This window comes from Bufo bufo, chromosome 3 (assembly GCF_905171765.1).
Source record: "Bufo bufo chromosome 3, aBufBuf1.1, whole genome shotgun sequence".
Lineage (NCBI taxonomy): Eukaryota > Metazoa > Chordata > Amphibia > Anura > Bufonidae > Bufo > Bufo bufo.
The window spans coordinates 378,057,173-378,070,599 of NC_053391.1; the positions used below are offsets into that span (position 1 = coordinate 378,057,173).

Below are 13,427 nucleotides of genomic sequence, written 5' to 3' on the forward strand. Positions count from 1 at the left end.
ATGTTTTGTGTGTTTCGTTAAAAGATATCGACAGTATCCACTATAACAGGGACATCTACAGTACCCCGCCCCTTTAACATTGACCTTCAGAGCGGCCTGCCCTTTTAACAGTAACATCCACAGCGACCTCCATAGCGGTTGCCCCTTTATTAGTGACCTCCACAGTACCCCATCTCGTTAACAGTGATTTCCACAATAACCCGCGCCCTTAACAGTGACCTCCACAGAGCTCCGTTCCCTTTAAATGGGACCTCTACAACACCCCGCCCCCTTAACACTGACCTCCATAGCGGACCATTCCCTGCCCCCTTAACAGTGACCTCCACAGTGGCCGCCCCTTTGTTAGTGACCTCCACAGTACCCCGTCTCGTTAACAGTGATTTCCACAATAACCCGCCCCCTTAACAGTGACCTCTACAGCACCCCGCCCCTTAAGGCCTCTTTCATACTACCGTTTTTTTTTTTCGCTTTGCGGGCCATTTTTTGCGTTCTGTATACGGTCCGTATACGGAACCATTCATTTCAATGGGTCCGCAAAAAAAAACGGAATGTACTTCGTATTCATTCCGTTTCCGTATCTTTGTTCCGTGCAAAGATAGAACATGTCCTATATTTGGCTGCAAATCGGGTTCCGTGGCTCCACAAAAAAAAAAACGGAATGCATACGGAAATGCATCCGTATCCATTTCGTTTTTTGCGGAACTATCTATTGAAAATGTTATGTCCAGCCCAATTTGTTCTATGTAATTACTGTATACTGTATATGCCATACGGAAAAATGGAACCGAAATGGAAACACAACGGAAACAAAAAACGGAACAACGGATCTGTGAAAAACGGACCGCAAAACACTGAAATAGCCATACGGTAGTGTGAAAGAGGCCTCATCACTGACCTCCACTGCAGACCTTACTTTAACTGTGACCTCCATAGTTCCCTGTCCCCTTAACAGAGACCTCCATAGCGCCTGCCCCTTTAACAGTGACTACCACAGTGGCCGCCCCTTTATTAGTGACCTCCTCCGTACTCCATCTCCTTAACAGTGATTTCCACAACACCCCGTTCCCTTAACAGTGGCTTCTACAGCACCCCACCCCCCTTAACACTGACCTCCAAAGCGGACCTTCCCCTTAACTGTTACCTCCACAGCAGCCTGCCCCTAGGGTGGCAAGAGGTCCGGTTTTATTCCGGACAGTCCGGCTTTCAGATTCCCTGTCCTCCGTCCGACGCAGGGCCTGGACGGACACAGGGATGTCCTTTTGAACAGCTCACTCTCAGACAGCAGCACTGTGCTGTCTGAGCCTGAGCTGTAGGGAGAAAGTCACCCTCCCTACCACCCCTGCAGCTGACAGAAGTTGATTTTTACCTTAATTTTTTTAAATCCCTGTTGACTGCGGAGTTGGGGGGAGCATGGCTCAACCTGATTGGGGCGTGGCTTAGTGGGGCCTAGGGGCGGGGTTTTTATGTCCGTCTTTTGAGGGTGGCCTTAATGGCCACCCTACCTGCCCCCTGAACTGTGACCTCCACAGCACTCCGCTCCCTTAACAGTCTCATCCACAGCGTCCTACCCCTTTAAAGGGGTTGTCCGGGTTCATAGCTGAACCCAGACATATCCCCATTTTCACCAAGGCAGTCCCCCTGACTTGAGCATCGGAGCAGTTTTATGTTCCGATGCTCTCCTTTGCCCTGCGCTAAGTCGCTCAGGGCAAAGGCATTTTCTGGAATTCCAGAGATGTACCGGGCTCTCCATAGGGCTGCCAGACGGAGGCTTTCCCCCAGCAGTGAGCCCGGTGACATCACCAGCACTGATGGGCGGGCTTTAGCGCTGCCCTAGCATGTAAAAATGGCTAGGGCAGCGCTAAAGCCCGTCCATCAGAGCCGGTGACATCACCGAACACACTGCTGGGCAGAAGCCTCTGCCCTGCAGTGTGTTATTGTAAATAAAAGAGCCCTTACCCTGCGCGATCCAGCGCAGGGCAAGGGAGAGCATCGGAGCATGAAATTCTCCGATGCTAACATCAGGGGGGCTGCCTGGGTGAAATTATGGGTATGTCCGGGTTCAGCTCTGAACCTGGACAACCCCTTTAAAGCTGGCTTGCAGCAGTGAAGAAAAATGGCTGGGTTGTTATGGAAACCTGGTTTAAAACTGTGTGTATGTGGAGACTAAGGACCTTCAAGCTTCTATTGGCTAATAAGGGACATGTGGCTGTGTGTATGGCAGTTGGGATATGAAGTTGGGATATGAAGAGAAAGACCTGCAGGCTTTTATTGGCTAATGTAGGTCATGTGATGTGCCATATTTGCATTTTTTGGGGAATATCTCAGGAATGGTACGTGCTAAAGAGCTGAGACCTGGTCTAAAATCTTCCCGGACACCTGATGTAACTGTGTGCCAAATTTCGTGATTGTAAATGCGACGGTGCGGATTCCTTTTAGCGGACATACATATATATACACACACACACACACACACACACTCATCTTTATATATTAGATATATATATTTATATATACACACACTACAGATTTGTGGGCAGCTCTCCAACTGTCAGAAATTTCAGAGAAGCAGAATGTGCAGTGTTTGTCCTAAACCCCTAGGATATTAAATAGCCGAATACTCAAAGGTCACTTGAGTGCGACCAACCCATGAAGCCTTCAGGAGTCGGCTTGTTTTTACCAGTGCATTATAATACACACTCGTGGGTCGGTACCTTTTGAAGATTTATCTGTGTACCTTTCAGATAAATTTGTGTTCATTGTTAAACTCATTCTTAAATTCAAAAATTCATGATTTACTGTTACAGTTATGAATATATTATCCCAGGAGGTGTCAGTGCACTGGTAAAAACAACCCGACTCCTGAAGGCTCCATGGGTTGATCGCACTCAAGTGACCTTTAAGTATTCTGCTATTTAATATCCTAGGGGTATAGGACATACACTGCACATTCTGCTTCTCTGTAAACTCTGACAGTTGGAGAGCTGCCCACAAATCTATAGTGTGTATATATGTATGTGTGTGTGTATGTGTATATATATATATATATATATATATATATATATACACTGCTCAAAAAAATAAAGGGAACACAAAAATAACACATCCTAGATCTGAATTAATTAAATATTCTTCTGAAATACTTTGTTCTTTACATAGTTGAATGTACTGACAACAAATTCACACAAAAATTAAAAATGGAAATCAAATTTTTCAACCCATGGAGGTCTGGATTTGGAGTCACACTCAAAATTAAAGTGGAAAAACACACTACAGGCTGATCCAACTTTGATGTAATGTCCTTAAAACAAGTCAGAATGAGGCTCAGTAGTGTGTGTGGCCTCCACGTGCCTGTATGACCTCCCTACAACGCCTGTGCATGCTCCTGATGAGGTGGCGGACGGTCTCCTGAGGGATCTCCTCCCAGACCTGGACTAAAGCATCTGCCAACTCCTGGACAGTCTGTGGTGCAACGTGACGTTGGTGGATAGAGCGAGACATGATGTCCCAGATGTGCTCAATTGGATTCAGGTCTGGGGAACAGGCGGGCCAGTCCATAGCATCAATGCCTTCGTCTTGCAGGAACTGCTGAGGTCTAGCATTGTCTTGCATTAGGAGGAACCCAGGGCCAACCGCACCAGCATATGGTCTCACAAGGGGTCTGAGGATCTCATCTCGGTACCTAATGGCAGTCAGGCTACCTCTGGCGAGCACATGGAGGGCTGTGCAGCCCTCCAAAGAAATGCCACCCCACACCATTACTGACCGAATGCCAAACCGGTCATGCTGGAGGATGTTGCAGGCAGCAGAACGTTCTCCACGGCGTCTCCAGACTCTGTCACGTCTGTCACATGTGCTCAGTGTGAACCTGCTTTCATCTGTGAAGAGCACAGGGCGCCAGTGGCGAATTTGCCAATCTTGGTGTTCTCTGGCAAATGCCAAACGTCCTGCACGGTGTTGGGCTGTAAGCACAACCCCCACCTGTGGACGTCGGGCCCTCATATCACCCTCATGGAGTCTGTTTCTGACCGTTTGAGCAGACACATGCACATTTGTGGCCTGCTGGAGGTCATTTTGCAGGGCTCTGGCAGTGCTCCTCCTGTTCCTCCTTGCACAAAGGCGGAGGTAGCGGTCCTTCTGCTGGGTTGTTGCCCTCCTACGGCTTCCTCCACGTCTCCTGATGTACTGGCCTGTCTCCTGGTAGCGCCTCCATGCTCTGGACACTACGCTGATAGACACAGCAAACCTTCTTACCACAGCTCGCATTGATGTGCCATCCTGGATAAGCTGCACTACCCGAGCCACTTGTGTGGGTTGTAGACTCCGTCTCATGCTACCACTAGAGTGAAAGCACCGCCAGCATTCAAAAGTGACCAAAACATCAGCCAGGAAGCATAGGAACTGAGAAGTGGTCTGTGATCACCACCTGCAGAACCACTCCTTTATTGGGGGTGTCTTGCTAATTGCCTATAATTTCCACCTGTTGTCTATCCCATTTGCACAACAGCATGTGAAATTGATTGTCACTCAGTGTTGCTTCCTAAGTGGACAGTTTGATTTCACAGAAGTGTGATTGACTTGGAGTTACATTGTGTTGTTTAAGTGTTCCCTTTATTTTTTTGAGCAGTGTATTTCTATATATATATATATATATATATAATCTCTCATATAAATCCAGAACAGACAAGCTCTCTGATGGATTTATCACAGAACAGCTTTCTGCAGCTGCTATGTACTGTGAAACTAAGTGGACCTGATGTATTTAGGCCTGTACATGGATGAGTTTTGAAATGGACCACACACGGGTGGTGTTCATGTGCAGTCTATTCTTCCCGCAGACTCATTTATTTGAATGAAAGTGTCTTGCAGAAAAAAACAGACAAATACACAACATCCTGTGATTTCTATTAGCAAGGACAATTGGTCCATGCAAACTGTCTCTCTCATGTGAAGATACCCGTTCAGTCCGAATGTTGTCGGTTGTAAATTTGGACAGAAGCCTCCCCCGGGTATGTGAGTTGAGCGGCAAAATTTTGGCTTGATTTTGGCCACTAAGCCACACCCCCTTTCCCTCCCTTTGGGTCATTTCAGACGAGCGTGTCCAGTGCGGGAAACATGCTCTGTGTGGGATCCTGATTTTCCGTTATGGACACTGGCATTATAAAGATTTATTTGTGTCTCTACCCGACCCTGCATCTACTGAATTGTTCTGACTTAATGCCGTCAGTATCATTCAGTAGATGCAGGGTCGGCCAGAGACGCATCCTGTGGAAGGAGCAGTTTCCCACGTCTGAAATTACCCAAAAAAAAAGTGTAGACCTAAAAGTGTCTACAACTCTTAATACTGTAAATATGGTCCATGGCCACTGCACCTGAATTCTGAGACCAGATTTGGCTGAATTGTATGTGTTTTCATGTAAAGCAATGGGGAATGATGTAGTCCGTAATATCATATTTCATGTGTGCCAAAATTATATTTGTGCTGTAATATGCTATGTAATGGGAAAATGACAAAAACAACAAACCACTTTCCAATGGAAGCCATTTTTTATTTTTTTATGTAAACAAACTATATTACTATTATCTCCTCAGTTTTCACCAAAGCTCGCTCGCCCTGTGTCACATTGAAGGCATTTCTCCGTTAACAGTTTTTCAGCCCATTGACTTGCTGCGCCCCAGTGACCTTATTACCTGTCCAATAAACTTAATACCTGTTAATTATTCATACAGCGCTGGATCTCATTAAACAGGTTACATGCGAATTATTAACTCAATCTATAAAATGGATTCTGCATTCAGTAGACATCCAGTACAGCTGCTATCAGTCAGTAATATTCTGGTGTCTAATAAAAGAAAGTCAGTCACGTAGTTCCTTTGGATTCTATTGAATACTTGCGCTGCAGGTCCTTGTAGTGTTGTGGGTCAATTCACACCAGTTTCCAATGCGTTAAAGTGAAGAACCGCGCTGCCTAAACAAGGAATTTTTTCCAGCGTGCTATGAGCCCACCGAGTGGATACAGGATAACAGTGCTTCCCAGCTCTGGATTCCAAACGCACCTCCTGGATTCCTCTGCAGGGCACCCAAAAATCACACCATAGTGAAGCACTTCAAATGCAGGTAAAAAAAACTTGTGGTTTATTATACTCACAAACGAGCTAAAATATATAGCATATATAAAATCCTGATAGTAACACTCCGCTGCCCGACCCGGGTTTCGCACTCAAGCTTCGTCAGGGGCGAAATTTTTCGATAGATCTAAGTAGTACCTCTTAAAGGTGTCCTGTCATAACGTAATGCAGTGTAATCTGCAGGCACCATGTTATAGAGCAGGAGGAGATGAGCAGATTTATATGTAGTTTTGTGGAAAAAGATTCAGTAAAACTTGTAATTTATACATTTAAATCTCTGATATCTGAGTTCAGTTGTACACTGGGGAGGTCAGATAGCATTCTAAGGCCTCATGCACAGGGCCATTGTTTTGGTCCGCACCCTAGCCGCAGTTTTTGCGGCTTGGATGCGGACCCATTCACTTCAATGGGTCCGCAAAAGATGCGGACAGCACTCCGTGTGCTGTCCGCATCCGTTGCTCCGTTCCTTGGTCCGCCAAAAAAATATAACCTGTCCTATTCCTTTCCGCGTTTTTTTTCCGAACAAGAATATGCAGTTATATTAATGGCTGTCCGTGTCGTTCTGCAAATTGCACACTCGGTCGTGTGCATGAGGCCTAAGTGTGTATACAGAGATAACTGTCCGTCACTGATAGTTGTATACAGGGGTGGTGTCATCAGTGATTGATAGCATTCTCTGTGTAAGTGTGTATACATAGATAGCTGTCAGTCATTGATAGTTGTACATTGGAAGGTGTTATCAGTGATTGATAGCATTCTCTGTGTAAGGGTTTATACATAGCTGTCAGTCACTGATAGTTGTACAAAGGGGAGGTGTTATCGGCGATTGATAGCATTCTTTGTGTAAATGTGTATACATAGATAGCTGTCAGTCACTGATAGTTGTATAAAGGGGAGGTGTTATCAGTGATTGATAGCATTCTCTGTGTATGTGTGTATACATAGATAGCTGTCAGTCACTGATAGTTGTACAAAGGGGAGGCGTTATCAGTGATTGATAGCATTCTTTGTGTAAGTGTGTATACATAGCTGTCAGTCACTGATAGTTGTACACAGGGAGGTCTTATCAGTGATTGATGGAATTCTCTGTGTAAGTGTGTATAGATAGCTGTCAGTCACTGATAGTTGTATACAGGGGTGGTGTCATCAGTGATTGATAGTTTTCTCTGTGTAAGTGTGTATACATAGCTGTCAGTCACTTATAGTTGTTCACAGGGGAGGTGTTATCAGTGATTGATAGTTTTCTCTGTGTAAGTGTGTATACATAGATAGCTGTCAGTCACTCATAGTTGTACACAGGGAGGTCTTATCAGTGATTGATAGCATTCTCTGTGTAAGTGTGTATACATAGATATCTGTCAGTCACTGATAGTTGTACACAGGGGAGGTGTTATCAGTGATGTATAGCTTTCTCTGTGAAAATGTGTATATATAGATAGCTGTCAGTCACTGATATTTGTACATGGGGACAGTCAGGGTTTGGCTACACCGCGATCTTGGTCACGCCTAAGGGTTGCATTGGAATCACGGTGCTAGCATAGAAATCAATAGAGTGTCAGTGCGACTCGCACATGTACTGTGACCGTGACCGCAGAGTTGCAATAAAATCCAACACTACTCATTTCTGTGCTAGCACTGCTACACTGCGATCCTTGGGTGTGACAGCAGACGCGCGACCAATATTGCCAAGTAGCTGAACCCTTAAAGCGGTTGTGCACGTTTGGGGGATGGGTGCTTTTGAAAATTGCCCCCTTGGGCAAAGGAAAGCTTACTGACCTGCTTCCTGATGCTACCTCCCGAGGCAATATGGACAATCACAATACATTAGTAAGTGCCTTGTAACTTTCTCTACATAATAAATGCCATTTGCTGAAGTAAGACGACCCCTTAAAGTTTCCATCTTTCTCCCATTGACTACAGTGTTAAAAAGGGCTTACTATTTTTAACAGGACAATGACAAACATTTGTTAGTTGCTTTTCTAATAGTGCAGTCAAATCTCAAAGCGAAGGGATGGTTGTGTAGCTGGGGCGACTCCCTGGGGAGTCAGTGGCTGTCATATAGGCGCTCATCTTCCACAAACAACTCACACTAGGGTCAATATCACAGGAAGCCAATTCACCTATTTGTATATTTTTGGTGTGTGGAGGAAATTGGGGTACCTGTAGAAAACCCATGCAACATGGGGAGTATATAATAAAGGGAACCTGTCACCGGGATTTAATGTATAGAGCTGAGGCTAGATGGCCGCTAGCACATCCACAAAACTCAGTTCCCATAGCTCTGTGTGCTTTTATTGTGTAAAAAAACAGATTTGATCTATATGCAAACCCTGAGATGTGTCCTGTACGTGAGATGAATCCAGCGTGAAGGAGCCCAGCACCGCCCAGCATCCCCAGAATGTCCTCCTTGCTCCCCGACGTCAGAAAGCCAGAGCGCCGTAATCTCGAGATGCGCGAGCTAGCGCATGCGCAGTGTCGTCATAGTGTTCCTTCCCTGTGCTGGCATCAGCCTCAGGGAAGGAACTGCGCATGTGCTAGCTCGCGCTTTGCGAGATTATGGCGCTCTGGGTTTCTGACGTCGGGGAGCAAGGAGGAGATTCTGAGGATGCGGGGCGGTGCTGGGCTCCTTCGCGCTGGACTCCTCTTACGTACAGGACACATCTCAGGGTAATTTGCATATGAATCTAATCAGTTTTTTTTTACACTTTTTGCTGGGTTCAAACTGTATGAACAGCCCCTGAAGAGGGCATGGTGTGTGCCAGGTGAATGGTGCTTAAGGAAAAAACAAAACTCAAGTTTGTTAATACAGGGTCTTTATTTTACTTGTTTGATTTTTACAACTCCTAGAAAAACCCTTTAATTCGTTAGGCTCTGTGTACATTATATTAGTGTCATGCCTTTCATTTTTATAATGGATCCATGATAATTTATGGTGGATCTGCTCTTTAACAGTTACTGGCAAGCCCTTATGGTCATCATTGACTTTTATAGGATCCATCCATTATGGCAAGAATACTGCGCTATATGACGAATAGGCCAGTCAAACCTTTGACGCAAATATGAGCAGAGACAGATATTTTTTTTTTCTATTTCTGTTTTATTCTAATTTGAAGCTGACATCTTATTTGTTTCATTTCCATATACTGTTTAATGCCAAGGAAAGATATTCAGATTATATTTCTGTAGGCACTGTTATTATTTTTAGCAACAGCCGTGGTTATGAATCCATTTATGAAACTATGCTATTGTAATTTCTAAGCGATTGTAATTTCTTAGGACAAGCAGAAGACACAAAGTCAATCAAGATGATTAGGCCATTGATTGCATTGATTGAAGATACATTATAAGACTGAGTCATTGTGCGCCATGTATATTTCTTCTATGCCTATTGTTAAATTTCTTTTTTTGTTGTTTTTTGTTAGGTCATTTACTGCTCTTTTGGTGGGACCTCAAAAGGATTACACTTCAATAACTTGATAGTGGGACTTGTTCTTCTAACAAGAGGTCGCGATGAAGAGAAGGCTAAGTGTGAGTGTAAATTTTTCAAACTGCCAAGTAGGGTTGCACTGGGTATTGAATTATCGATACCCAATCGTTTCTTTTGTACCAGTATCGATTTGATACCAGGATAAACCATTTACCGATACTAGGCTGCGCAGTAGCAGTATCGGAGAACATGGAGCGCGCTGCTCTCAGCCACTCCATGTTCCCTCAGCAGCACAGGGGAGGAGGAGTCACTCTCTATCTCCCCCCTGTGCTGCTGCTGCCACCAATGAGGAGAGAGAGGGGCGGAGCTGTGGCCACTGCGCCACCAATGAAGATAAGTAATCCATTAATACAAATACAGGAGGCGGGTGCCATCTGCAGAATCACATAGCCGGCACCCGGCCTCTATGACGGGGAGCTGTGATTAGCGGCAGTTAACCCCTTCGGTGCCGGACACGGAAAGAAAATACGTTCGTGTGCATGAGCCCTAAATCAGATTGGTACAACCAACGTAAAATCTCAGCTGCATAATCAGATCTGTTATTCCTGCCGTCCTGCTGCTCCTCACCAACAGTTTAGAGAAACCAGGCATCTAGGTGTTCTATACAATCCCCACTGTTTCACACGTTTCTTGTAAAAAAAAAAAATATTTTATTCTTTGTTTTGTTTTTTGCTCTCACAGATATTTTTAGCCTCTTTTCCAATGAGTCTGGTAGCTGTGTTGTTCGAGAGGATATGGAGAGTATGCTCTCTGTTGTAGATGGAGAAGTCCCATTGTCCCTGAAAAAATGCTTTGCTGAGGTATGTCTTCATATTACTCTTGTTCTTTCCTCATATTCTGATTAGTAAAGTTGATTTTTGACAGATAAAATTGCTTCGTATTTGTGAAAAGTTGTATTGTAGATAGCTACTATATATGTGTTTTTTGTAATTGTTTCATATGTGTCCACATCCCACGTTTAGTGTTGTCAACACAGTATTTTTTGGAAAAGCATCTCTGCGTTTTTGATGCAGTTTTTGATCCAAATCCGGAAGTGGATCCAACAGAAAAGAGAGGTCCTTCTGTTGTATTTCCCATTATTTCTGAATCTACTTGTGGTCTGAATCTACTTCTGGTTTCGACTGAAAAAAAGCACAACAAAAACTGCAGTGGTCCTTTTCCAAGAAACGCTCTGACTTTTGACTCGTCTTCTCTCATCATATTCCTACTTTTCATTCTTGCTCCTGCTTGGATTTGGTTATTAGATTATTATTTATTTTAATGCGCCATTAATTCCAGGGCGCTATACATCTAAAAGAGGGTATACATACATAGTATAAAACAACACAAGCACAATCACAAGTATAGTACGCATGAACTTATTAAGAGACTGGTAACCTGCCCGGGAGGCCTTACAATTTACAATATGACTTCTAGGGCCTGTTGAGAAGTAAGCACTTTATTAAGAACCACCGTACTTAATTTAGATTTTTTTTTTTTTTTCAGGGTGAAAAAGTGAACTACGAAAAATTTAGAAACTGGTTACTTCAAAATAAAGATGCTTTTACCTTTTCTCGCTGGTTGTTGTCTGGAGGGGTCTTTGTAACGCTCACTGATGACAGTGACACTCCTACTTTCTATCAGACTTTGGCTGGGGTCACACACTGTAAGTACCGTGTCTTTTTTTTCTTATTGAAGGGGTTGAAGCCACTGGAGTTATTTAGTCCTCTAATTCTGAGACATGTCTACCTTACATTTCTCCTGGGAGGGAATGTGGATATTTGGGAATATGATTTAGCTGATAGAAATTTGGCACACTACTGCCTTCTACATAAACGCATACTAATAGATGACCTGCTCATAGAGGAAACTAGATTAAAAAAGATCTACTGCTGTTGAAATCCAAATAACTTGGCATTGTGGACATTGTTTGGGCAGTTTCGGCATGCAGCACCATTATTTTTCCTTCTAACCTGTTCCTAAAACAAATTTTCAAAGTCACCTCCAGGATCAGTTTCAAAGTAAGCATACCACCATGTATGGTAGGTATGCCGAATTATACCCTAATCTTCTGAAAATCCATTCTCTAATCCCGAGAAACTCTTCTTTTTATTTTTATGCAAATTAGAGTTTTGGTGCACCATGAGTGGGTCGGCTCCGTTCAGTGCACCTGGCTTTCCCCTGTGTCATCCCAACCAGCTTTTTGAATCTCGGGGACTATCAATCAAACAAGAAGGGAGGACACTGGGTGGCATTGCTAGCAGAGCGATGGTACACCAAATGGAGTGGCCCTGCCCACTGTGCATTGAAACTCCTATTTGCATAAAGATTAAAAGAAACATTTCTCAGGCTCACAGGACTGGATTTTCACAAGAAAGGTATGGTTATGCTTTTGGGCACCTACACTACATGGCTGTATGCTTACTTTGAAACTGATTTTGGAGGTAACATACTCCCCTTTAAAGTAAATGTTTTATCAGAAAATGACCTATTGTTTAAATCACGTTTTTATAGTTAACATATTTTGAAAGAATTTTTGGTGGTTATTTTTAATTTTCCATTTAACTCTATATTTAAACAAAACCCAGTCCTGCAGTTTTCTCGCTGGCCACTAAGTCTAATAATAGGCGCCAATTCTTGTCTGTACAGATCACTACCGCAGTTATCTGCTTATCTATACACAGTGGTGATATCATTGCAGGCAGGATTAGAATGGCAGATAAGACAGGATCCATCGTTCATCAGTTTCTGACGATCATTTTCTTTCTGAAGGCAGAGGCACCAAAAGCTCTGAAAACGTTCCTTTATCCCCTGCCGGTGCGATTTTCTAGTCATGCTTGAAGTCAAGGGGGCAGTGTCCTCCCTGCTTCAAGTCAAGGTAACAACGCCCCCTTCGCTGTGACTGACAGCGCTTATGCAGAGCGTTCGGCAAAGCCAGCCAAACTGCCGGCTGTCAGTCACAGCGAAGGGGAAGGGAAGGGGGCGTGGTTACCGTGACTTGAAGCAGGGAGGCCGCTGCCCCCTTGACTTCAAGCATGACCAGAAAATCGCACCGGCAGGGGATAAAGGAACGTTTTCAGAGCTTTTGCCGCATCTGTCTTCAGAAAGAAAATGATCGTCAGAAACACACTGCTCGCTACTCTCAGGTACTGCTGGTGGCTTGGGATGGTTTTTGGAGGTGACAGGTTCCCTTTAAGTGCTGTTAAGAATAGCTTAGGCAAGATGGCTGCCCCCATAATCATGTTCAGAAAATAGAATAAAAGATCTGCAACCAGAAAATAGAAAAAAACTATATGGGTTACTATCTGGTTTTAACTGGCAGAAAAACATTTTGGTGGCACATTTCCTTTAAGGAATGCTGATACTTTCAGATATATAAAACAAGTTGTTAGAATACTTTAAAGCTGGAAACGGTTCTACAGAAGACTCCTCAGCAGGGCCGGACACAGCATGTTTTTGCTAGTGGTAAAATTGGCATTCGATTACTACCCTCCTTGCCAGCCTTGGCATCTTCCCAGTCCATAAAACACCTCACAACTTTATTTTTCCATTTAACTTTATAAGTTTAGAATATCTTAAGAGATCTGCATCCAAAAATCCATTAATTATTAACAGATGTAATTGAACTGTGCATTTTTAGCAAGGAGAGGAGATAAGTGCTGTAGCGTTTAGATGTCTTTTATGAAATATCCTTAAAGGGGTTGTTCGAGTTATATTTATTGATGACCTATCCTCAGGATAGAGATCACATCAGCATGTCCAGTGTGACTTTTATTGGGGACCAGAGTGCACACACAAGTACGACGTTTCGGCTACGCAGTAGCCTTTCTCAAGT

General features: G+C 43.8%; 1 protein-coding gene across 1 annotated transcript in view; it reads left to right on the forward strand.

Annotated features, from left to right (window-relative positions):
* The window catches only part of USP32 (ubiquitin specific peptidase 32), a 167,202-nt gene that overhangs the window by 22,199 nt on the left and 131,576 nt on the right, over window positions 1-13,427 (forward strand). The window contains 3 exon segments of the mRNA XM_040422276.1: window positions 9,549-9,654; window positions 10,295-10,413; window positions 11,099-11,258. Of these exon segments, the coding sequence (XP_040278210.1) occupies window positions 9,549-9,654; window positions 10,295-10,413; window positions 11,099-11,258 (385 nt within the window).